The 24,630-nt window shown below is 28.0% G+C and overlaps 8 protein-coding genes across 9 annotated transcripts; 3 read left to right on the plus strand and 5 right to left on the minus strand.

Moving 5' to 3' along the window:
• Positions 1 to 669: 669 nt before the first annotated feature.
• On the minus strand, positions 670 to 1,299 carry OCT59_000535 (uncharacterized protein; the record flags this gene model as incomplete). Its single annotated transcript, XM_025310964.2, has 2 exons — positions 670 to 1,043; positions 1,116 to 1,299. 2 exons carry the CDS (start codon positions 1,297 to 1,299, stop codon positions 670 to 672), a joined length of 558 nt encoding a protein of 185 aa, XP_025176450.2.
• A 122-nt stretch (positions 1,300 to 1,421) lies between these two features.
• On the minus strand, positions 1,422 to 2,548 carry OCT59_000536 (uncharacterized protein; the record flags this gene model as incomplete). The annotated part of the gene is made up of 2 exons (XM_066138895.1): positions 1,422 to 1,939; positions 2,098 to 2,548. The coding sequence occupies 2 exons, from the start codon at positions 2,546 to 2,548 to the stop codon at positions 1,422 to 1,424; spliced, it is 969 nt and encodes a 322-aa protein (XP_065988345.1).
• Positions 2,549 to 4,307: 1,759 nt separating this feature from the next.
• Positions 4,308 to 5,863, minus strand: OCT59_000537 (uncharacterized protein). Its single transcript, XM_025318338.2, has 4 exons — positions 5,429 to 5,863; positions 5,249 to 5,357; positions 4,716 to 5,190; positions 4,308 to 4,651 (listed from the first exon to the last, which is right to left on the minus strand). Exons 3-4 carry the CDS (start codon positions 4,758 to 4,760, stop codon positions 4,319 to 4,321), a joined length of 378 nt encoding a protein of 125 aa, XP_025176451.1. The 5' UTR covers positions 4,761 to 5,190; positions 5,249 to 5,357; positions 5,429 to 5,863; the 3' UTR covers positions 4,308 to 4,318.
• A 207-nt stretch (positions 5,864 to 6,070) lies between these two features.
• OCT59_000538 (uncharacterized protein) lies at positions 6,071 to 8,726 on the plus strand. The gene is made up of 9 exons (XM_025318339.2): positions 6,071 to 6,134; positions 6,222 to 6,809; positions 6,989 to 7,123; positions 7,215 to 7,496; positions 7,569 to 7,633; positions 7,720 to 7,844; positions 7,921 to 8,015; positions 8,103 to 8,276; positions 8,346 to 8,726. The coding sequence occupies exons 2-9, from the start codon at positions 6,372 to 6,374 to the stop codon at positions 8,496 to 8,498; spliced, it is 1,467 nt and encodes a 488-aa protein (XP_025176452.1). The 5' UTR covers positions 6,071 to 6,134; positions 6,222 to 6,371; the 3' UTR covers positions 8,499 to 8,726.
• A 49-nt stretch (positions 8,727 to 8,775) lies between these two features.
• On the minus strand, positions 8,776 to 10,369 carry OCT59_000539 (uncharacterized protein; the record flags this gene model as incomplete). The annotated part of the gene is made up of 3 exons (XM_025309362.1): positions 8,776 to 8,937; positions 9,022 to 9,195; positions 9,269 to 10,369. The coding sequence occupies 3 exons, from the start codon at positions 10,367 to 10,369 to the stop codon at positions 8,776 to 8,778; spliced, it is 1,437 nt and encodes a 478-aa protein (XP_025176453.1).
• Positions 10,370 to 10,460: 91 nt separating this feature from the next.
• OCT59_000540 (uncharacterized protein) lies at positions 10,461 to 13,392 on the minus strand (the record flags this gene model as incomplete). The annotated part of the gene is made up of 13 exons (XM_025318340.2): positions 10,461 to 10,952; positions 11,020 to 11,240; positions 11,301 to 11,415; positions 11,494 to 11,625; positions 11,757 to 11,862; positions 11,931 to 12,019; positions 12,104 to 12,249; positions 12,330 to 12,528; positions 12,663 to 12,719; positions 12,789 to 12,901; positions 12,976 to 13,081; positions 13,163 to 13,209; positions 13,269 to 13,392. 13 exons carry the CDS (start codon positions 13,390 to 13,392, stop codon positions 10,845 to 10,847), a joined length of 1,563 nt encoding a protein of 520 aa, XP_025176454.1. The 3' UTR covers positions 10,461 to 10,844.
• A 902-nt stretch (positions 13,393 to 14,294) lies between these two features.
• On the plus strand, positions 14,295 to 18,796 carry OCT59_000541 (uncharacterized protein; the record flags this gene model as incomplete). Of its 2 annotated transcripts, XM_066138896.1 has the most annotated exons (2): positions 14,295 to 17,221; positions 17,271 to 17,291. In XM_066138896.1, exons 1-2 carry the CDS (start codon positions 14,393 to 14,395, stop codon positions 17,289 to 17,291), a joined length of 2,850 nt encoding a protein of 949 aa, XP_065988346.1. In that variant the 5' UTR covers positions 14,295 to 14,392. The 2 variants fall into 2 exon arrangements, with proteins under 2 accessions (XP_065988346.1, XP_025176455.2); XM_025318341.2 differs by having other exon boundaries at positions 14,295 to 18,796.
• A 208-nt stretch (positions 18,797 to 19,004) lies between these two features.
• On the plus strand, positions 19,005 to 21,453 carry OCT59_000542 (uncharacterized protein). Its single transcript, XM_025318342.2, has 5 exons — positions 19,005 to 19,243; positions 19,313 to 19,362; positions 19,446 to 19,509; positions 19,602 to 19,967; positions 20,061 to 21,453. The coding sequence occupies exons 1-5, from the start codon at positions 19,021 to 19,023 to the stop codon at positions 21,245 to 21,247; spliced, it is 1,890 nt and encodes a 629-aa protein (XP_025176456.1). The 5' UTR covers positions 19,005 to 19,020; the 3' UTR covers positions 21,248 to 21,453.
• Positions 21,454 to 24,630: the final 3,177 nt, after the last annotated feature.

Raw genomic sequence — 24,630 nt, forward strand, 5'->3', positions numbered from 1 at the left:
AAATAAATTTTTATTAAAATATAATATTTTTTAAAAAGAATTTATAAAACTAATTAATTTTATATATTTTTATAATAAAACTATAATTTTATATAATTAAAATTAAAATTAAAAATTATTATTATATAGTTTAGTCAATGACGAAACTGAAACTAGTTGGTGACGAAACTGAAATTTTTTGCAAAAAGAGTTTAGGCAGGCATCACTAGTTGGATCACTGATAAAAAACCAATCTTCTCCAGTAATTGGATTTATTGTTTTATAATTTGCTGAAAGTTTTTGGCTATCATATACAGGTCATAAAAATTTTTCAATATGATAATTAAAAACTTGCCATCCTTCATTAACTCCTTTTGCATTAGTAATTTCAACTGATAATATTAATTCAACTGGATCAAAAGCTATTATTCGTCCTAAATATCATTGATTATCATTTGGACTTCTAAATTCACATAATTCATTAACATTCCATTCTGATTTTGAAAGTATTAGTGGGCGAATAAAAGTTCGATCAATAGTAATATTTGTAGAATTATTGCAATTTAATTGAAATACAATAAATTTTGTTTTTTCATAATTGCTATTTATAATTTTTGCTGTGTAAAAAGATTTTTTATCTTTATTAAAGTTGACTTCTACAAGATCACCAGAAGACCACTTTAATGCATATCAATCAAAACTTTTAATGTGAATTCTATTTCCTTCTGCTCCATCACAAATTAATGCAATTATATGAATACCTATACATTCTAACTTTGCTGCAAGACTAAAAATTAATGTATTTAAATTGTATGCTTTCATATTATTAATTTCATAATAAGATATAGGATATGAAAAATTATATGTTATTGAATGCCAAACAATTTGATGAACTTGAGTTGCAAGATCATATTTTTGTTCACTTGATATAGATAAATTAGGTAAAGAATTTGTTGATTTTATTTCAAGTTTACATTGTAGAGCAAATGCCTCATAGTCTTGTATTTCATTTTCAAAATCCAAATAACCAACATAACAATTTTTACATTGATTCCATAAAAGACCTATTAAATTAACATATTATTAAAAGTAAATAAAAAATGTACATTTATTATTCTATGAAAAAAATAAATTACCTTTTTGAATTTTAAAAGAATCATGTGAAAAAAATCCTACCTGACCATATTCCCAAATATTATTAATTGTTAAATTTTCTAATATCCGATAAGTAATTTTATCTTGCCATCCTAAACATTGATCATTGTCATTTATATAACTCTTAAGTGTAGAAATTGATGGTAAATATATGATCTCCTTCATTGCATTATAAGTTGCATTGCCTGATTTGTAATATACAGATATAGTCTAACGTAAAAACTTACAATATAAATGATTCATTAATTTTTATATAAATTTCAAATAATTGCTTTTAAATTTAATTCTTATATCAGATGGTATCTTATTCCATTTGGACTTTTTGTTTGAATAAGAATAAGTTCTTGAAAAATAGGATGTAAATTTGAAATATTCTTTTGTTTACTAGCAACATTGTTAGCTACAATATAAACAACATTTGCCATTTCATCTGATATCTCTACTTCCTCTAACTTTATTTTTTGTTGTAAATATTTTTTCATATTCAAAATTATTTCATTTTGCATTTTAATAAGTCTTTGTTGTTTTTTAACTTTTTCTATAAGAATATCTTTAGATGCATGTACAGTTTTTGTAGAATTCATAATTAACAATCTTTGGCAAATCTGTTGCATTGTTTTTCTTAATTTTTCACAATTTTTGCATACATCTTTTTCTTTCACTACAAGCATACAGTCTATACATTGATCTGCTTCATCTGGTTTTCCTTGCTTTTCCAAAAAAGCAAAAGATATATGTTCTTTATTGTTATTTTGTTTATTGTTAACTAATTGAGTTCCTCTAACACGTATTACATCTTCAAAACCTTAAAAGTTAAAAATATTTAATAAAATGTAAAAAAAAATTATATAAAAGATTTTTTATTTTAATTTACCTTTGGTACTTTATCCATGACAAATTTTGAGAGAAAAAACATATTGTATAAGACTTTCTATTTCATTAAGAGTTCTTTTCATTGCTTACTTGAAAAAAGACGATGTATTTCTTGTAATATGTGATCAAGAATACAAACTTCATATTTAAGCAAAATACCTTGAGTTATAATTGTTAGTTTCTTTTCAGATTTTACACTTCTCTCAAAAAAATTAAATTCAAGACTTTCATTTATTTCTTGCACAGCCATTCCAGAAAATTTTCCTCCTGGCAATATTTCCTTTTGAATTAATAAAAGGATATCTTTGATATTTATAAACATAGCTGTCTTCCAATATGGAGAATAATTTGTTTCATATAAAATTGATGCAATTGGTAAACTGGTGGGATTTGACTCTAAAAATATTATTGCAAGAGCTGATTTATTTTCTTTGAATAATTTATGTTTTCTCAATCCATTCATCCATTTGGAAAAAGACTCATATTTGCGATCATTCTTAATACTATATATAAAAGCCTTTTTATCTTTTGCATCAAACATTAATACACCTTCAAAGTATTTATCTAAGGTTGGAAAGAAATAAACTGTTTGTCCTTTGAAATCAGGTCATATATGCACAAGTTCTTGTAGTGCTTCAGTTTTTTTTCACTTTTTTATTGGTAAAGAATTACTAATATTCTCAAGTATACGTGTCTTTTGACCCTATTAATATAAAAAAATACAAAAAAAATATTATTAATTACTATTTAAAGTCATTAATGTAGTATTTCTTTTTAAAATTCACCATTTTCCTAATACACTTTTCTAATTAGAAGGTATATGTTTCACTGATCAAGTTTTTCTAAAGAACCTAAAGTCAAACCGTGACAAACTTATACGGTAGATAGATACACATCACGTTACAATGGCATGATTTTTTTGTCTAAAATTATCTAGCGCAATTTATTTTTTTATTCAATTTAAGCAACGATATGCGATAAAAATTTTATAATTTTATTATAAAATCATATAAAATTTATATATGGCTTCAGTTCTGTCGATCATTAATCAGTCTGTGTAATCTATATGTTGGCCCCTGTTTATTTATCTAACCTCTAGGTGTTACTGAAAGTGTTAAGAATCGCTGCTCACGCGATATATACGATCACACGACGCCAGCATTGACCACCATCTTCCCCAAGCATCACCGACACTTTTTTCACCCCCACGTGATTTTGTAATATTCATCACCGGCATCACACCCCACCGCATTTTCACTATTTATATTTATCTGAGGGACTTAGTTTTTTTTTGCCTCACAAAATTATTTTTTTCACATCCCTTTAAATGTCACCGGTCATGTGGGGGTGGAATTTTAATTATAAAAGTGTCGGTGATACTGGGGTAAATGCTGACCACCCACTTTCCCACTAAATTTTTTGCCCCCACGTGATCTAATAATATTCATCACCGGCATCACACCCCACCGCGTTTTCACTGTTTATATTTATCTGAGGGACTTGGTTTTTTTTTGCCTTCCAAAATTATTTTTTTCACAACCCCTTAACTGTTACCGGTCACGTGGAGGTGGAATTTTAATTATAAAATTGGTGGTGTTACTACGGTAAATGCTGACCACCAGTGGTGGTAAATAGCAAACTTCAATATATAAAATGCAAAAATTTGATAATTTAACATGGAATTTCTCGGCAATTAGTCATTCAGATTTATTTTATAAAATAAAAAATTTTATTAGATTTGAATTACTAGTTAACAAGAAATTTAAAGAAATATGCTAACCACAACTTTTTTCTTAGCTCATTATATTTAATATAATTTTAATGTACTGTACAGTATATTTTTTACAGTATTTTATCAGATGAAATTCTTTTATTTAATGAAATAACTAAATTATCTTTACTAATTAGACTTTTACAGGTATCCAACAAACCTGATAAATACTTTAAATACTTTATTTTTATTAAAATAAATTCTCTTCTTTGCTTAACTTTTTTTCTACAACCTTTAAAGCAAGATAAGCAAAGAGTAACTTTTGAGCATATGTTAATAAATTACTTGTTCCCGTGATACATGATACTAATCAATTTCTGAATCGATAGTTTCGTTACAATGAAACTTGCGTTAGCATCAACTTATGGAGTATGTCAACTAGGTATTCAATATTATGCAAAAAAAACAAAAAAAAAAGAAATCTGGAATTACATTTTTATTCTTTGGCATAAAGTATTTCATAATTATACTAAAAAAATATTAAAATAATCAGTGGATTGTTAAAAAATATTTTTATTTTTATTTTTTAAAAAAAAAACATTAATATAGAAAAGACTTTATTTTTGATATTTTAAAGATATTTTGCGTTATCATATCATATAATAAGGTTGGTTCCTTCATTGCTTGTGCTAGAAATAATGCTTCTTTTTGTGTAATTTGTTCAAAACCATTAGGCGGATAACCATTCCGAATAAGATATGATGTCATAATTGACCGACCAACAAGCCCATTACCATTAATAAACGGATGAATATGAAGAAAAGCTGAAAGTATACGACATGCAATTAAGAGAGGGTGAAAACTGGCGTTTTTAATGCATTCATTACGAAATTGTATAAATCTTTCCATTAATGCAGGTACTTCTATTGAACACTGCAAAAATTAAATTAAAATTATTAAATTCTTTAATAAAATATTAAAAAAAATTATAACTTACTGGATAAACAGTTAAATGAAACCCGCCTGCCCTTACATCTACCATTCGAAACTCTCCTGTATGTTGAATTTTATTTCCTCTAATTTATATTTATCTTTTAATGTATCTTTTGTATCTTTCAAAATAATGTAATGAATTCTCTTAATATCATTGACTTATTTCATGTCGCAATTTAAATAAAGTATTATAAAGTGAGTAAGTGACAAGTAAATGATTCCGAATTTCATTTTCTGATTTACTAGGTGCTGGTAATGATATTTCCTTATTTTTTAGCAAATCATCCAAGTTATAATCTTTATTAATAAATCCCAAATTTTTTGTGTTTCTACTACATCTAATTCATTTCTTTCTATAGCGCAGCTTTGCTGCGTAAACTGTAAAGCTTACAGTCATATGTTGTAAAATAGCTGATAATCGTGTAGATACTTTAAGAGTATCAATTTCTTTAAAAAATTAATCTGTTTTGCTTGAAATTCTGAAATAGAACCAATTAGTATTTTAAGGTGAATAAAATATAAAATATAAAATTATACCATAATCTTTTGCGTGCCATTCAAATGGATGAAAATAGTTTTCTCAAATTCTTCCAGACTTGAAAAGTTTAATTTGTCCCTTATCGAGTTTCAAAATAAGCAAGTAGATCTGTGATCAAAATAGGTTAGAAAATTAAATCTTGGCATTTTGCACATGTATTTTTAAAATAGAAAAAAAACCTTATTTAATAGAGCATGCCTTTCCTCTTGTTTCATATTATACTCATGAACTTTTTTACTTGATGAGAAAAATAATCGGCGTTGAAAATTTGTGTTATGAGCAGTATTTACCAGAAGAAACTTTCGTAACATGATTTTTGGTCTGAACTTTTTTTTTCGACTTGAACATACATAATTACTAGATAATTTAACAAATCCAATAATTAGTCATAATTAATAAAAATTACCTGCCATAGACGGTAAGGTATCACACCTATTTTGTTTTTGGAAAATAATTGAAATAGCAATTTAAAATTAGAATTACTTTATTAATGTTATAATTATTAAATGTAAAGGGTCTAATAAAAAAATTTCTATAGTAGAAAGTTTTAATAATTAAATGCAAAAACTTAATAAAAAAATTTCTATAATAGATGATTAGTTCCGTGCTCAGCCGATTTTTAATACAAACGCAAAAGCGATTTTCATTATAAATTAAACAACAAATAGCGAGAATAAAAATAAAATTATGTGCGTATTTGGATGTGAAGCACAAATCAAATGGACAAATCTGGAAAATAATTTATGACATGGTTACACTAAATTTAGATCCGCATATTTTTGTACTCACATTTTAGAATAGTTCTCGAATGAATAAATTTCGACAGGAAAAAATTTTCTAGATAGAACTTTACCTTTTTTTATTATTTTTATTGGCAGGAGCGAGGTTTGTATAGAAACAAATGTGGCTATACATTTATATGTTTTTTAATACTAAGTACTAATTTTTTTTCTTTATAATTTATTCTTTTAGCGGATTTTATACTTACTCCTACTCTCATTTGAATTTTTGTAAATTCGTAAAGACGTATTTTACAAATCCCTCGCAAATATAACAATAATTCCTTTACCCTCACTACTCGCACTCCTTATCATCACTAATTGAAGAGAAAACGTTATAAACATGTCATACTACGAATATCCGTCTGGAACGGGAAATGTACCAGTATATGATAATAATTTTTCTAATCGAAGAAGTATATTAGTCGAACCTAATCATAATTATCCCCCAAATAATCATGTACGTTATGATATACACCAACCACAAAATGCTCACTATGCAAATGAAAAAGAGAACGTTAGATTTCAACATGATGTAGAAGCACCACGAAAGACTAATAAAATCATTTCAAAAAGTCCCGTAAAATGGTACAGAAATACGAGAGCAGTTTTACAAATGTTTAAATCAAATTTCTTATTGATTTTTCTTCCTCCCGCAATTATTATGAAGAGATTTGGTGTAAATGAATCTATATTATTTTTCTTCAACTTTTTGGCTATTGTTCCCATGGCAAAAATTTTGTCTGTGGGCATAAATGATCTTTCAGCAAGATTGCATCCAGTAAGAAAGAATTCTTTTTTCAATTTATTATTTCAACCAATACATAGTATTCAAAATTCAAGTTAGCTGGTTATACTATAAATTCTTTTTTTTTCTCAATCATTTTTGTGAGAGCTGAACAATTGTTATTTTTGAAAACGGATTAAATGCTAACAGTTAACTTCTTTATTATATTTAAGTCTTATGGAGCAGTACTTCACGCTTTTGCTGGAAATTTTGTTGAACTTGTAATTTCGAGTTATGCCTTAATGGATAAACAATATGCGATTGTCCGTTCCTCTGTACTTGGTGCCATTTTATGTAATATTTTATTGGTAAGTTTTAAGCGAAAGCCTTGATTCTGAAAAGAAATTTACTTATATCATTATAATTAATTAAACGCACGTTTTTTTTAAAATCTTATAGATTCTTGGTGTTGTGTTTTTGGCAGGGTCTTGGCCGAGAAAGGGAGCACGTCGTCAATCCATGAATGCACATTTATCTACACAACTTTTTGTATCTACAAGTGCTTCAACTCTCGCTCTTGCAGTTCTTGCTTTAGTAACACCCGCGGCATTTAAAATTGCTGCTCCAACTGGGACAAACATCGAATGTGATTTACAAAATATTAGTCACGCTACTGCTATTATTTTATTATTTGTATATGCTGGATTATTAGTCTTTCAATTAAAAACACATGCTAATGAGGTTTTTATTTTTTTTTTATAAAAGATTTACAAGATTTTTGAACATTATGATTAAAAAACTTCATTTATATAGACTGTTGATAATAATGAAGCACATCATGGCGAAGCACAATATTTCCTCGTATTTGACCTATTTTTGTAAGTATATTTTATTTTTCTAGTACCAAATTCCGAGTTTTTTTTTTTAAAAAAAATATATTCACTCAAATAAAATTTTTTTGCAGAATTGTCGCTTCTATTTCAGGTATCACTGTGTGTGCTAGATATTTGGTTACAAGTATTGAACATTTGGCCCATAGTTTTCATCTTGGTAACGGGTTTATTGGAATGGTCCTTTTGCCACTTTGTGGTATGTAATAATAATATTTTTAATAATTGTAAATAAGAATTTACTTTTTATATTAATTAAAATTTTTTTAAATCAGTCGTATCCAATTTCATGGAACATTACGATGCTATTAAAGAAGCCTCTGAAGATAAAGTTGATACTGCTGTCGGTTTAATTCTTAATACATCAGTTGTAAGTTAATCTTTATTTTTTTAAGAAAATTGATATTACTTTAATTTATATATTAAATAATTAATTACACATATATTTGGATAAAAGCAAATTGCACTTTTAGTCACACCAGTTCTTGTACTTGTCGGATGGATTACATCGAGACCATTGACATTAGATTTCAATACATTGGAAATTTGTGTATTAGCTTGTGCGGTGTTAATTGTAAATTATTTAGTTGCAGACGGTAAAGCAAATTGGCTAGAGGGTTATATGCTTATAGTAAGTATATTCAATAAGATTTCATTATTTTTAAAAGAATTTTACTTAAATTATTTTATTTTTTTTTAGGTTTCTTATATTATTATTGCAGTTGCATTCTTTTATTTCCCGAATGTACCTGAAGTTCCGGGGCTTGAAACTATGAAATGTAATCCTTGGAGTAGAAATCTTCCACCAGAATTGTTAGGGATTGGTGAAGGAGAGGGTGGTGGTAGTCATTAAATATTCATTGATTAGGTTTATTCTCTTCTTTCTTACTTCGAAGTTCCGATTACCTTAATATCCATAAAATATTCATCCACAATTAAAAAATTAGAAAAACTAGAAAATCAAAATCGCTCCCGCCATTTTCTCTCTTTATTTGTTATTATGATCTTTATTTGTTGTAGAAAAAGTAAATAATAATAAAATTTACTAATAAAACTAGATTTCATTCATGATTATCAATATGATTTCTATAATTGGTTAAATTATCGATCATTTATACAAAATCTATTTTTCATTTTTTTCTCGTTAATATTTTTTGTGATAATTGAATCAAAGCATTACGAGCATCGGATTCGGGTAATTTTAATATAGCATTAATAGCTGTTTGACAATGTGAAGCGGCTAATAATTTTGTTTGTTCTATTCCATTACTTTGATAAACTAATTCACTCGCCTAAAAAAACGAATAATTTAAAGGTTAAGATATTGAATGCTAATATTCCTAAAAAATAATTTTTTTTTAGAAAAAAAAAATTACTTTTTTTACATCTCCTTCTTGAGAGAATTTACGTTTTATTAATGGACCTAATTCGGGATATTCCTCCCATGCATATAATACAGGAGCTGTAGCTAAACCTAGTCTTAAATCAGCTCCAGCAGGTTTACCTAGTTCTTTTGAACTAACAATAAAATCTAACATATCGTCTACCAGCTACAAGTGAAGAAAAAGTGAAAAAAAGTAAAAATTTTATTTTTTTTAAAGAAATCTATTAAAAAATACTTACTTGAAAAGCTAAACCAATATTTCTACCATAAGTATAAGCAATTTCTGATACTTCTTGAGTAGAACCACCTAATACTGAAGCGGCACGACAACCTTTTGCCATTAAACTAGCAGTTTTCATATAAGTTTTTTCCATATAATATTCAAAGGTAGCTGTACCTTTAGAAGGTACATTTTTAAGCTGCATAAATTCACCTTCAACTAAATTAGCAATAGCGGTAGCTAATAACTCAATAACTTCCGGGTTACGCAAACGGGCTAACGCAACTGATGCTCTAGCTAATAAAAAATCTCCTGCAAGTATTGCCATTTTATTACCAAAACTTATATTAGCAGAAGGATTATTACGTCTTGCTTCTGATTCATCAATTACGTCATCATGGAATAACGATGCTGTGTGAATCATTTCTATAATTTCTGCTAATCTTCTTTGAGTTGGAAGGATTATTACACCTGTTGAAGAAAATGATGGATAATATAGAGTTGAAGAAGTGTCTTTACTATTTAGTGTTTCAAATAATGATGATGTTGATAATGGTTTATCCATTGTTTGAAAATGTTCTGTGTAAGCAGCATTATATTGTTTTGGGGCAATGCTTGTTGCTTGTGACATTAATAATACAATTAAGGGTCTAATATGTTTTCCTTCAGAAGAAAAATAATATTCACTTATAGTGTTTAATAACGGATGTCCGCTTCCTATTAGCCTTTTAATGTTTTTTGTTAGATATAGTAAATCTTTACCTACAAGTTTAATTGGATCAATATATTTAGTTTCTTTTTTTCCATCTTGAACTAATTTTTCCGCTTCTGCTATTGCTTGATTCCATGTATCTGTTCTATTAATAAAATTTTTTGACACTGCTGATCCCCCCCCGAAAATTTCTTTTAATTTGTCGTTGTCTTTACTAGAATTTTTTTCTTTAAATATTGAAGATTTAACTATATTAAAGCTATTTGATATACGTTCTAGAAATGTTGGTGATATCTCTTTTGATGATGACGTTTTTGTATCTGTTGTTAATGTTGATTTTTGTGCTCTTGTAATGATTACTAATTTTAAAGGCGTATGCACTCGAATATATTTATGCCATTTATGCATTGATAGTAATATTTTTCTAGAATATATGTGCACCATCCTCGTGCTACAAAAAAAGCTTATTTGAAAAGTTCAAAAAAAAAAATAAATTTTTAACTGGAATACTTTTTTTTAATTGATTTATATATATGTATATATATATATATACAAAAATTTTTTTTTTTGGCATCGACATATAATTTTTTATCTAGTTTAACTATAAATGGAAAACTTTCAGGGGTTCAAACTATTAAATGTCACAAGAATATGATCTAAACCATAATTTGATTTCGATATAATCACAGAATCCTTTCTTCGTTTAAATATCCTGCTTATCCAAATATTTGTTATCCTTTTTCTTGAAAGAAATAATATTATACAACATACATTTAGGAAAATTTGTACTCTTTTTAAGAGTGGAATGGAAAATGGACCATACTAAAATGCATCCTACCAATTAAACCAATCAACATCTACCGTCCTCGGATCTATTTTTTGACTACTGTATAGAGTTGGAAAATATTTGATATCTTTCAAGTTGATAAATAGAAACCGAAGGGTTGATTTTCTCAATCGCTTCTAATACATCATTACGACTAATATATTTCTAAAACAGAAAAAATTTTCTTTAAAATTATCTCTCAATTTATAACATAATTATATATTAAATATACCTCGGTTGTAAATTTATTTTTATGATATTTCTTAAATGCCAAAAAAGCAGATTTTTGTATTAAAGCTTTTAAATCAGCTCCAGTATAATTTTCAGTTTTTTGAGCAATTTCTTCGATATTTATATCTTGAGCAAATTTCATTGTATTGCCTATTACTTTAAGGATTGATGCCCTTTCTTCAAAAGTTGGAGATTTAATATAAACATGTCTATCAAGACGACCTATAAAAAATAAAGTTGAAGGTAATACATTTTATTTAAATTCAGTTATATATGACTTACCAGGTCTTAAAAGTGAAGGATCTATAGCTTCTGGATTGTTAGTTGCAGCAAGAATTACGACTCCTTTGTCTGCAGCATTTAATCCATCTAATTCTAATAGGAGTTGCGAAATTAACTAAAAAAGAATTTAAAAATTTTTCAACTATTCACACTATTTAAATTAAATGAATACGTAAAAAGAACTACCTAGTACCTTTTTGCCTAAATCTCCACTTGAATCTCTATTACCAAACATAGCCTCCAATTCATCCAAAAAAATAATACAGGGACAGCATCGAATCGCAATTCGAAAAACGTTTGCAATAGCCTTTTCTGATTCACCCACCTAAAGAATGAATTTTACATTATTATTTTAATAATAGGCACATGAAATTTCATTCCTACATCATTATCAATTACACCCCATTCGGATTGTATTTTTTTTTTATTTCGCGGAAAATCCCAATCATATCTTACCTCACTCTTAATTAGTTCTGGTATTGATATTGGCATAAAATGAGCCGATGATTCTGTTGCAACTGCCTTCGCCAACAATGTTTTTCCAGTTCCTGGTGGTCCATATCTATTAAATAATAAAATTGATAATTTTGTATATCATGACATACGTGAAATAAAATTCTCTCTACGTACAAAAGAACTCCTTTTGATGGTTTAATTCCAAGACGTTGAAATGCATCAGCATGTTTATATATCCATATAACAGATTCCTCTAGTATTCTCTATATAAAAGGTTATCTAGAAATGTCAATGTTCAAATAAATAAAATTTTAATTTCATCTAAAACGTAATTAAAATATAATTGCCTTAGCTTCTTCCAATCCACCTATATCACTCCATTTAACAGATTCAACTTTTTGTACGCTAGCTTTCTCTTGTAAACTACTAATTCTAATTTCTTTAAAACCCTTTTGAATATCTTCATTTGAAATTAATAAGTTTCCGGGTTCACCTATAATATAAAATATTTTTTCGATCATACCATAACTTAAAATCTTGAATATATAAAATATTTAAGGATAAAAAAAGAACCTGTTTGTTGAATACTTCTAATATCGCACTGTTCTAAAGCTAATCGGCATAATGTTGAAATATCAGCCGCTACGTATCCGTGACATCTATTATTTATTTCCTTTAAACTTAAATTTTTTTCGAGATTTAAATCTTTAAGACAATATTTTAAAATTTCTAGTCTTTGAATAGGAGTTGGAATATTAAATTCGATTTCATCCTATAATAAATGATGTGAAAAGTTTAAATAAATACATTTCTAATGAAATTTCTACATGAATTATAAAATGATTTTTTTTTGTTTTGACAACTAAATCTTTTTCCTTCTAAAGAATAAAAAAACTATATATATACTTGAAATATTGATCGGATAATAGGATTAATTTGCGAGTTATTAGTTGTAGTTCCAACCTATAAAAGATATTTAGCTAACATATGTGAAAAAATATTGTATCATAAAATATTATTGGTATTACTTACAAGAAGAACGCGTTGTTCATCATTAATCCACGTATTAAACAATTCACGAAAATAAAATGAAAGTAAAGATCCACTGTCCAATGGAAAAATTAATTCTATATTTTCCAATAACACTAATAAGGTTAAATTAATTTATTAAATCAAAATAAAAATCATTTAACAAGAATAATTCGGTGTGCATACATACATACACTTGGTTGATTTTTATAAGAAAGATCAAGATAATGGCGCAATCCTTTTTCTGGTTCAGCAGAAAATTCGGCAGCTAAATCACCAATTGTAACAGTGAATAACTGAAACAAAAAAAAACAACCCAAAATAATTTCAGTCTTATTAAAATCTTATATAAACATAAAATAAAAATGGTAATTCACCTTTGCTTCATATTTTGAACTTAAATTATGGACAGCAAAGGTCTTTCCTAGAAAAAAAAGTATTTGATCAACAAAAGTTAATTTTGTGGTAAACAATCAAACATACCTGTTCCAGAAGGTCCATACAATAAGATTGATTTTGTTACATCTATATTTACATATGAACATAGTTCTCTTTTCTGAAAAGATATAAAAAATGATTGATCGACTCTATGAGGAAAAGAAACCATGATTGTGAGAAAAATTTTTGTGATATACTAAATTTTTAAACATTTCGAAGCAACACAAGATGTGATTGGCGATCTTTGTTCATGTGACATTAAGTGATGTTGTATTAACGAACTGGCTGGAGTTAACGTTAACGCTATCACATGCAAGTGCATAACTCCTAAACTCTGGTAGAATGTATGTACACCCCAAAATTATTTTAACAGTTAATTAAACTTTTGTTGTCCGCTATTTCAATAAACACAACAAAATTAATTAAAATTTAAACAACTAATTTATAGCAAAACAAACTCGTCCCTTTTTTTGCGTATCAGTAATGCCGACCAAAAACATTTAATGCCGGTCTAAATCGACATAATTCGGGCCAGAGGTGCATAGTAACTAATGAAACATGTGTCTGTTTTAAGCTTGAAACATTTTTGTGTGATCTCGGACGCTTCCAGATTCCAGATATTTCTTTCCAGATTATTTAATCAACACCGCAGGAAAAGAAAATTCGTATTGTTGTATTATAATTATTCTAAACAATGCCTTTTCTGAAATCCGAATGTTATGCCAAATGATGTATAGTACGTGGCGCAGATTTATGTGGCGCAGACTTTACCGATTCACCCGAAAATCAGAAACAGGCGTTGCCAAATTTTATGGCAGATCATTCCAAAAATGTATTTTAATTACAAGTTTCATAAATGCTCTTTTGACACAGTATTACATAATAACTTAACGTAGATCTTATGATACAATCCAGTAATTCATAACACAAAAATAGAAATATTGTAAAATCCTAATTGTTTCACAATATAACCGAATGTAATAATCCAATTCTTGTTTTTCTTTTAAAGGATGTTTTTTAATATTGTTTTTAATTTATTTAAATGTTAGTTGATTCCTTTTTTTTTGATTCATTTTTCTCACTTTTGACTTTTTCTTTTATAATCAATTTAACTTAATTTTAATTTTTTTGAAAATTTTGAGAATTTTCAAATTTTTATTTTCACGAGCATGGAAAAATACACTTCACAAGATGTATATAATAATAAAGCTGATTCTATAAGTAGTTTTACGTCAAACGACACACTAGTAGAACTAGTAGATTTAACGTATAATAATCGTGCGAGTATTCTTTATAATGATGATGAATCATTAAATTATGGCAAAGCATCAACGGAAGACGAAAATACGCAGCAAATTACAAGTCAGAAGTTAAGAGACTCAATACTTAAAAAAACCAGCATCAAAGCCACAACATTCACAAGTAAAGATTCAGATCAACATCATTATCATCAACCTTCAAATAATATTAACCCGGATGGCCGTTCAAAATCAATATATTTACCTGTACAAAAACCTCAATTAAATATTACACCTACATCTTTCTTTCATATATTTCAATTCGCTACATTGTTTGATTATCTTCTCATGACGTTAGGAATGTTTTTTAGTATATTAAGCGGTCTAGTGATTCCTCTTTTGTCAAATTTTTTAGGCAGAATATTTGGTGTGTTTACTGACAAAGAAACCGGAGTCATAACTAAACGATTATTTGAGCAACGAATAAATTCTTTAATATTTGAATTTACACTGTTAGGGATAGGAGCTTTTGCGCTTACAGCTTTGATGATTACGTGTTGGATGTGGACTGGTGAAAGACAAGCAAAAAGAATGAAGACAACTTATTTTAAATCTTTATTAAGAATGAACATTAGTTACTTCGAAAGTGATGAAATAACATCTGGTGGCTTATTGACCAGTGTGAATAAGGATACTGAAGAAATACATAGCGTAATATCTGAACATTTAGGATATTTTATTCAAGCTATTGTCACGATAACAAGTTGTTTAATATTGGCTTTTATGAAAAATGCCATCCTTACTCTCGTTATATTAGCTTCAACACCGCTTATACTCATTGTAATTGTTCTCACCTCTCGTACTGCAAGTCCATTGATCGTTAAAGAACGAAATATATTTATAAAGGCTGGTAATATTCTTGAAAATGCTCTTGCGGCCATTAAAACAGTTCGCGCATTTAATGGAGAAGAAAAAGAAGAAAAGAAACATTATGAATGTTTACAAGAGGCAAATGATGTATCTTCACGTTTAGCATGGACGTATGCATTGAGAATAGGTTTAACTCAATTTTTAACCTTGTCCTTATTCTTTCAAGGGTTTTGGTTTGGTTCAACATTAGTTGCTGATAAAAAATTGGCTCCAGGTGATATTCTCAGTGTATTCTATGCCTGTTTATTAGGGTTGAGCGTATTAAAAGGTATATTACCTAAGTTAGTTGCGATATCAAGAGCGAAAAATGCTATCCAGCCCATAAAAGAATTATTAGAAAGAATCGCAAGAATGGAATTATATGCTTTAAATGGGTTTAAGATCCCAAATATTGAAGGAAATATAAATTTTAATCAAGTTAGTTTCTCATATCCTAGTCGTCCGGATACGCTAGTTTTGAGAAATGTTAATTTATCAATTCCTGCGGGAAAAACAACCGTTTTAGTCGGTCAAAGTGGTTCAGGGAAATCTACAATAACACAATTAATTCAAAGACTCTACGAACCTAATGATGGTTTAATTACATTAGATGGGCGTGAATTAAGAATACTTAATGTTTCTTGGTTAAGGCAACAAATTGGTATTGTAAGCCAAGAACCGATTCTTTTTAATGATACAATTTTTAAAAATATTGCTTATGGAAAAGTTGATTATTGGAATACGACAATGGATGAAGTTATCAAGGCTTGCAAACTTGCTTGCATTCATGATACTATAGAATCCCTTCCAAATGGTTATGAAACTCATTTAAGTGAGATGGGTAAAAATCTTTCTGGAGGGCAACGCCAAAGAATTGCGATCGCCCGCGCTTTAATAAAAGATCCTGCGATTCTTATCCTAGATGAAGCAACAAGCGCTCTTGATATGACTTCGGATTTAAAAGTACAAGAAGCACTTGAAAATTGTCGACAAAATAGAACTACAATCGTTGTCACTCACCAATTGAAACATATTGGTGATAAAGATCTTATTTATGTATTGCATGAAGGAAAAATTGTTGAATCTGGAATAAAGGCTGAATTATTAAATTTGAATGGCTATTATAGCAAACTTGCGAATGAACATTCTTCAAATCCAAATCGTAAAACACATGAATTAAACAGTATTAATATGAAATTAAAGAGACAACTTACATTATTATTTCATGATCCTCAAAAACCACCAACAAACGTGAACTCATCCATTAAACGTTCCCAAAGTGCTAGAAAATCTCGATCTGGATGGCGACAATCAATTATCGAAGAATATACGTTTAACAATAGTAATGATATTATGGTGGATGTGATTCAGGGGACTGCTACCGAAGCAATCTCGAAAAGATACGCTGATAAATCGGCAATAGATGATATTATTAGTTATTATGAAGATAATATAGAAATACTTGTAACTGATGAATCATCATCCGCAAATAATAATATGAGTATCTTTGAACTTATTAGAAAAACTATGGATAAAAAAGTATTTTATGGAGTTGGGATTCTTTCTGCAATGATTGATGGAGGCATCAGTCCCATATTTTCAGTTGTTTTGGCAAATTTATTAAATACGTACTCTATACCCGATAGAAATGAGCTTCTTAAAAGTTCGAGAATATTTGCTCTTTACGTGCTTTTGATTGCCGCAGTAAGTGGAACGTCAGGGCTTTTGAAATATTTCTTACTCGAAAGAGCTTCAGAAAGGTGGGCAGTCCGTTTAAGACATATGGGATTTGGGAATGTGTTACGTCAACCTCAATCATGGTTTGATAAATCAGAAAACGCAACCGGTAAAGTGACTACAATACTTATTTCAGATACTGAATCGGCGAAATTCTTAATAGGACATTTTGCAGGAAATGTAGTTATTGGATTGGTTTCTTTATTAGGTGGAGCTATCTGGGCATTTATAGTTGGATGGCAACTAACTTTGGTTGGATTTGGATCGGTTCCCATTCTAATCTTATTTTCAGAATTAGAGGGCTATATTCTACAAAAATATGAATTAAAACAAAAAATTGCTACAGAAACTGCAGCAAATGAATTTTATCAAGGAATTTCAAGTGTTCGAACCGTGTATTCTCTTTCCATCGAAAAGATTATAGAAGATAAATTTCAAGAAGCTCTTCAAAAACCTTTTTTGATTGGAATTAGAAAAGCATTCATCTCTGGCGCATCTACGGGGTTTTTAGAAGGGTTATCATATTTTACTAAAGCTTTAACATTTTGGTACGGAGCTCAATTAGTTTCTCAAGGAACTTATGATCTCCAAAAGATGCTTATAGTTTGGACTTTGGTTATATTCTGTACAACATCTGCTTCGGGAGTTCTTTCTACAGTTCCATATTATAGTAAAAGTAAACAAGCCATCAAATCCATTCAGAAAATGATAAACCTTCCGGCTATTCTGGATAATGTTGGTATTTGCCCTGACAAATTACAAGGTTCAATCATGTTTAAAGATGTAAATTTTTCGTATCCTGAAAGACCTGATATTAAAATTCTTGACAAACTAAGTTTAAAATTAGAGTCTGGACAGTCTGTTGCTTTAGTAGGTAAAAGTGGTAATGGAAAATCAACCGTAGCCGCCTTACTACAAAGAATTTATGAGCCAAATAGTGGTTCTATAATGTTAGATTATGAAAATATTGAAGACATTCAATTGAGGTGGTTAAGAGAGAATATAGGAATTGTTAGTCAAGAACCTGTATTGTTTGATATGACTATAGCGGAAAATATTGCATACGGTAAAGATGATGCCACACAAGAAGAAATTGAGATTGCTGCCAAACAAGTTAACATGCATGAATTCATTTCATCTTTACCAATTGGCTATAATACGAAACTTGGTTCAACTGGATCTCAATTATCCGGAGGCGAACGTCAAAGAATTGCCATAGCAAGAGTTCTTATAAGGAACCCTAAAATTCTTATACTTGATGAAGCTACAAGTGCATTAGATACAAAAAATGAGTCAATTGTTCAAGAAACATTAAACAAAGTTCAACAAGGTCGTACTACTTTAATGATAACTCATCGTCTTAAGAATTTAAGAAAAATGAGTAAAATAGTTCTCATTGAAGATGGAAAAATAAAAGAGTCTGGTACTCATAAAGAATTAATGTCACTTCGTGGTGAATATTTTGAATTAATAAGAAGTGGAAATTCGTATTGAAATTTTATTCATTAAAAAATTTATTTATTTATTATTTATTTTATTTATTATATTGTATTTTCTTAATTTATTTTTTTTTAGTTTATTTGTAGATATAATTCATTTAATTCATTCATCTTTAATAAAAAATTAAAAACACGTGCATAATAAAATAACGTGTAAAAAAATTTTAAGCATCGAAATGACGTCAATTTGAAATAATTTACTGCGCATCTTGTGAATTTGCCAATACTTTTTGCCAATTATGACTTAATTTTTTAGGGACGCCCGTTCATTGTTACAATACCATTATATTAAAAATGGACAAGAAAAGAAACTTCCGATATTTCCCGTTTTATCTATTAATAGAAACAAGCTTGATAATTTTTACATAAAAGCAGGATCGTAGCCTTTTTTCGTCTACGAATTCTTTTTAAAAAATGAGCAATTTAACTGTTACGCCATCTGGAGAAGGAAGGCAAACGACTATTTTTGATACTTTTAAAAGTTTTACCAAAGATAATTTGTCACATGAAGTTCGTAGAAATCTTTCTAAATTAGATCCTAGGTTACCTGAAGATTTGAAAAATATTACTCTCTATTTAAAAGAAGAGAAAAATGTTTTAACAAGTTTACAAAATGCTGCGAATGAAAGAAGAGAAGGTTAGTTTTATCACCGAATTTAAGTATTCTTTGAACATGTCTAAGCATTTTCCTTATTTAATATTTTAGCGAGCAAATATATTTACGTGTGGGGAAGAGATATGGGTGAAGATATAGCTGTACGTAACAATAACAATTTTTTTTAAAAAAAAATGATTTTAAACTACCTCATAATAGTTTTCTAATTTTTTTTTTTAATTAGGATGTAACTGAAAAATTGGCCGATTTATTAACAAAAATCTCAGATGTTGAGATCGTATTAACAGGTAAGAATAGACAAAATAATTGAGATCATAATTAAAATTCTGTATCTGATTCGAATTTTCATTATAATTGACTCAATTTCACACTTTTAAAGAAAAATATGAACATTATAGAAATATTATTAAAGAAATTCGTGCAGCTGAGGAGCGTCTTATTGTTCATAAAGAAAGAAAACGAAAAATTAATGATGAAATACATAAAATATCGAAATCCCATCCAAGATCACCCAGAATTCCTGAACTTGAAGCTGATCTCAAAATGGTTAATCATGACTCTTTAGCTGATGAAACTGAAGTTGGTAATATTGTAAGAAAAAAATTTAAAGAAGCTATGGCACTTCATTTAAATGCTACTTTTGAGGCTTCGGAAAAGATTGCTATTATTTCTGGTTTTGGTTGGGATCTTATTGAACAAATTGATCCTACTCCTATTAAACCTGGGGAATCAAGGGAATATAAAGGTAAAAAATAAAATAAAATAAAATAAAATATTTATTTGTTAAAAAAATTTTTTTTTAATTAATAATACCAATACTTACAATTATTTATTATAGGTCGGGAAATATCTTCACAGGCTATTAAAGATTGTCAAATTGCTTTACATCGTTGGCAACCATCTCCGTCAGAAGTTAGACCTCTTTTACCAGCTTTAACTAATACTGCGCCAGCACAATTAGCAACCCAAAAAGCAGAATATGAAGCAAAAATTAGTCAAATTACAGGTTCTATGACTGCTTTGAAAGATGAACATGATACTCAAGTTGCTGATTTTGCAAAAAGTTTAGAGAATCAAAAACAAGAATATGAAAAACGAATTAATGAATTTGTTGCCGCTTTAGCCGCACAAAAAGATGGATATGAAGCACAACTTAATGATTTATCTGCTGCATTGCAAGCAGAGAAAGGAGAGTCTGACTCAAAAATTGATGCACTCAATGCAGCTTTAGAAGCTGAAAAACAAGCTTCAGAAAAAAAGGTTAATGAAATTTCTACTGCGCTAGAAAATTCAAAGAAACAACATGAGGAACAATTAAGACAATATAATCTCGTAATTTCTCAAAAACAAGAATACGAGGTGGCACTTAGAGAGAGAGATTCAATTATTTCTAAACTTCAAGCTGATGTTAATAGTGTGGCAACAGAAAAGGGAAAATTATCTCAAGTGGTAAAAGAATTAGAAGAAACTCTCAAGTCTAAATCTACAACAATTGATCAAAAAGAAGATAAGATTAGTAAATTAGAAGATGATATTTCTAGTATAAAGGACCAGCTTTCAGGATTAAAAATATCATCACCTGATACGACACAACTATCGAATCCTTCAAGCGGAAATACACGTCAAGTTGTAGGAAACGTTCCAGTTTCTGGAGAAGGTAGTAAAGAAGAAACTCTTAGCCGCTCTGATTCTAATGCTACAGATCAAGGACAAGTTCCTCTTATGAGCGGTCAATATCAGCCTGGTGGTTTTGGACATCCACCACCTCCCCCACAAGGATATTATGGTCAACAATATTATCAACAACAGCCATATTATCAACAACAATTTTATCAGCAAGGTCAACCTCCATTTGGTGGTTATCAACAACAACAGCCGCCACCAGGACAGTTTGGTCAAGCTGGACCTACACCACAGCCACCAGGTAATTTTGTTGGTGGCTTCTTCCTTGGACCTCCTGATGAAGCACCGCCGGCCTATGATGGACCACCAAAGGAAGGATTTCCCGAAGATAAAAAAGATTAATGGACACAATCTTATTTTGGATTATTATTATTACTATTATTTATTTATTTATTTATTTATTTATTGTTTATTAAATAATAATTAAGTCTTCTATTAGTAGTCGAATCTATTTACTGTATTATATATGTCATTAGAATATTTCTCCTTTTATTGTATTCATCATTTTTTATTGAATAAATTCTGTAAGTCACGTGAAATTCTAACAGAGTCGGTTAATGGCCTCGATTAAATATTTGGCCAGAGTTAACGACAGATCTAGAATTGTATATGTTATCACTGATTTGGTCTGGAGTGATAACTAACGTCAGAGATGTCAAACTGATCAGTTGTGGCAAAAAGGTCAAATAATAAGATTATAGGTGTTTCAATAATTTGTGACGAAAATATAGGATAATTCCCAATAGAAAATTAATAATGAAAGTATAATTCTGGTAAATAATGTAAGGGTTTCTTGAGAATAAAAACCTATCAAACAAATAATGAAAGACAAAATACAAGGTAACACAAGTAAATACGCGAAAAGTTTACTGAAAAAACTAACAATTGAATCATACAAAAAAAAAACAATACTTCAACTTTTATTCAAAAGATAATATTGCCATATATGTTTACATTTTCACACATGACAGTTTGAACTTATCAATATTATCCTATTATACTAATATGATTAATCAATCAATTGTCCTTTTTTCATTGCAATTATCTGCAAAAACCTTTCTATTACCATTTTGTACAAGTCCACATGTCTATATAATTCATCAACTATGTAAATCTCAAGAAACTTCTCTAGCTAACCAGTGTGTAAAATCTATGTGCACAAGATGCACATGTGCACATTAGTTTTTAAATGTGCACAGTTACATAACAAAAAATGTGCACAAATTATTACTAAAAATAGATAAATTATATATAAAAAAGGCAATTTTACGGATTTGTTATGATTTCTTAATTTAGTAATAAATTTATCAACTTGTGCATATGACTTTTGGTTCAGATCTTACACTGTAATTAACTAACCAATACTTATAATTGAATATTTATAATTAATGTAAGTAACTAATAAAACTAAAATATATTATAAGAAATGTTCCATATTGTAATAAACTCAGCTATAATCATGGGATTTCTGCACACTACATCATGTGACTTGTTTGATCTTCAACTATTTTCATAGGTAACTTTAACAATTATTTTAATTAATTCTTTTTTAAGCAAAAATTTTAGTAACATAGTATACATTAAGATCCTGTTAGAAAATTAGATAACTTATTTTCCTCTTATTTATTTAATTTAAAACAAGTACAATCATTTTATTAATACAGTCAGTTCTTTTATAGTGACACCTCTCAGAACTGAAAAAAAGGGTGTGATTATAAAAAAAGTCATATGTTGTGATTATAGAGAAGGTTTTTCTAATATATTTATTAATAAATTAAGCCAAAATATGGTATGCTTATAAAGGAGAATTTTATATGATATAATCATATGGGAGTGACTATATAAGGGGTCAACTGTACTACCTTAGCAGTAATTTTTTATGACAATCTAAAATATAATAATCAAGCAATTACGCTGGTATTAAGCTACGAGTTATTAGCTGATTACGATAATAATGAAGTTACTATAAATTATTCAATAATAGTTTTACGATTATTTTCGATATAAATAATAAAATCTTTGTTTTATCATACTTATCTATATAAGATATAATATCATTTTAATATATACAATTATTTTATACTATACAGTCTACTCTTGATATAGCGAAAAAATCATTCTGCACCTCAAATTCGTTATAGTAAATTAACGAAGAATTTGAAGAATTTGATTAGTTATTTCATTATAGTAAGGGAAATTAGGATTGTAAGAGTTACATTACATAGGTTACGATTAGTGTTTGGAATCATGTAACAGTTATTCGAATAACTCGAGTATATTTGAGTATTCGAATAAGCATAGTGGTTATTCGAGTATTCATTTAGCCAGATATAGTATAGTTAAAATTCTAATTGGGCATTAAATCCTTAAATTTAACTGAGTTAAAATCATAATTCAGGCTAAAAATTATGTAAATCATTACTATAAAAGGAAATTTAACTTATTCAAATATTATTCGAATACACTTTATAAATTTAAATGAATACTCGAGTGTATTCGAATATATTCGATTCCAAACACTAGTTACGATACATATAAATTATACTGTAAGTTATATTAACCCCTTGTAATTTACAACTTATATTATAATATATGATTAATTTCTATTGGTTATATTATGTGATCAAACTTTCCCAAATTAATGCATAAAATAAAACAATTTATCAACTTTATTTATTTTCTTAAAAAATTACATTTTTACAATCATATTTTTTAAAATTAATCATTAATTTTAAAAATTGGAATCATTATATTATAATTTTACTTACTGAAAAATATTGTTTTCTAATTATTCTAATATTATTTCCAAAATCTCCCAATATAATTTATATGTAATTTACAAAACTTAAAATGTAATTTACATTAAAATTTTTTAAAATACTGTAATTTTACAACCTTAGGGAAAATTGACATATTTAATTAGCTAAACGTCACGTTATACTTTTCGTCAAAATAATAAAATACTAATTAAATTTATTTTGACAAACATAATGTATTTTGACAGATGTAATTAATTCATAGTAATTTTATAATAAATAGTGAATTGGTCCGTTCACTGAAATATGATGTAATTAATTAGCGAAGAAGTATACGTCACGTAATTCGTTATATTAAAATTCGCTATAAGAAGAGTAAACTTAAGGATAGGAGTTAATTAACGATTAATTTGGTTAATTATGTTTAACTAAAATTGGTTAATTAATGGTTAATTTGGTTAATTATAAATTAACTAATCAAAAAAGAAATTTAAATCATATGATTATAGTTAATTTGGCTTAAACTAACAAAATTAATACATTTGACCAGAATTATAAAGTTAATCAATGGTTAAATAACAGTTAATTAACAGTTAATTAACTGGTTAATTAACCAAATTATAATTAACCGTTAATTTACCATCTCTAGGTAAACTGTATTTTATTTTATAATATTATATTAATTATAAATTAATATAATTAATATTATAAAGTAACTAGAAATGAAATGTTAGAAATGTTTCTTTAAACTCAAACAAATAAGAAAAGTCCTTCTTCCTTATTTACCTTTAAAAGTATGGTATGTACAAAAATCCAAGCATCCCTAAAAAAAAAAATAAAAATGAAACATTAGAAATGTTTCTTTAAAGTCAAACAAATAAAAAAACCCCCTTCTCTTTCCAATTTACCTTTAAAGTCCATATATACAAAAAATCCAAACATTTCTAAAAAAAAAAAAATAAAAATAAA

This window comes from Rhizophagus irregularis, chromosome 1, assembly GCF_026210795.1.
Source record: "Rhizophagus irregularis chromosome 1, complete sequence".
Classification (NCBI taxonomy): Eukaryota; Fungi; Glomeromycota; class Glomeromycetes; order Glomerales; family Glomeraceae; genus Rhizophagus; species Rhizophagus irregularis.

Excerpts from the sequence above, each read along its gene's own strand:
- OCT59_000537 (XM_025318338.2), bottom strand. The coding sequence starts at position 4,760 with ATGGTAGATGTAAGGGCAGGCGGGTTTCATTTAACTGTTTATCCA. Across the intron at positions 4,652-4,715 it reads TTCATTTAACTGTTTATCCA|TGTTCAATAGAAGTACCTGC; the intron begins GTAAGTTATAAT and ends TAATTTTTGCAG.
- OCT59_000538 (XM_025318339.2), top strand. The coding sequence starts at position 6,372 with ATGTCATACTACGAATATCCGTCTGGAACGGGAAATGTACCAGTATAT. Across the intron at positions 6,810-6,988 it reads TTTCAGCAAGATTGCATCCA|TCTTATGGAGCAGTACTTCA; the intron begins GTAAGAAAGAAT and ends ATTATATTTAAG. Across the intron at positions 7,634-7,719 it reads CTCGTATTTGACCTATTTTT|AATTGTCGCTTCTATTTCAG; the intron begins GTAAGTATATTT and ends ATTTTTTTGCAG.
- OCT59_000542 (XM_025318342.2), top strand. The coding sequence starts at position 19,021 with ATGAGCAATTTAACTGTTACGCCATCTGGAGAAGGAAGGCAAACGACT. Across the intron at positions 19,244-19,312 it reads TGCGAATGAAAGAAGAGAAG|CGAGCAAATATATTTACGTG; the intron begins GTTAGTTTTATC and ends TTAATATTTTAG. Across the intron at positions 19,510-19,601 it reads TGTTGAGATCGTATTAACAG|AAAAATATGAACATTATAGA; the intron begins GTAAGAATAGAC and ends ACACTTTTAAAG.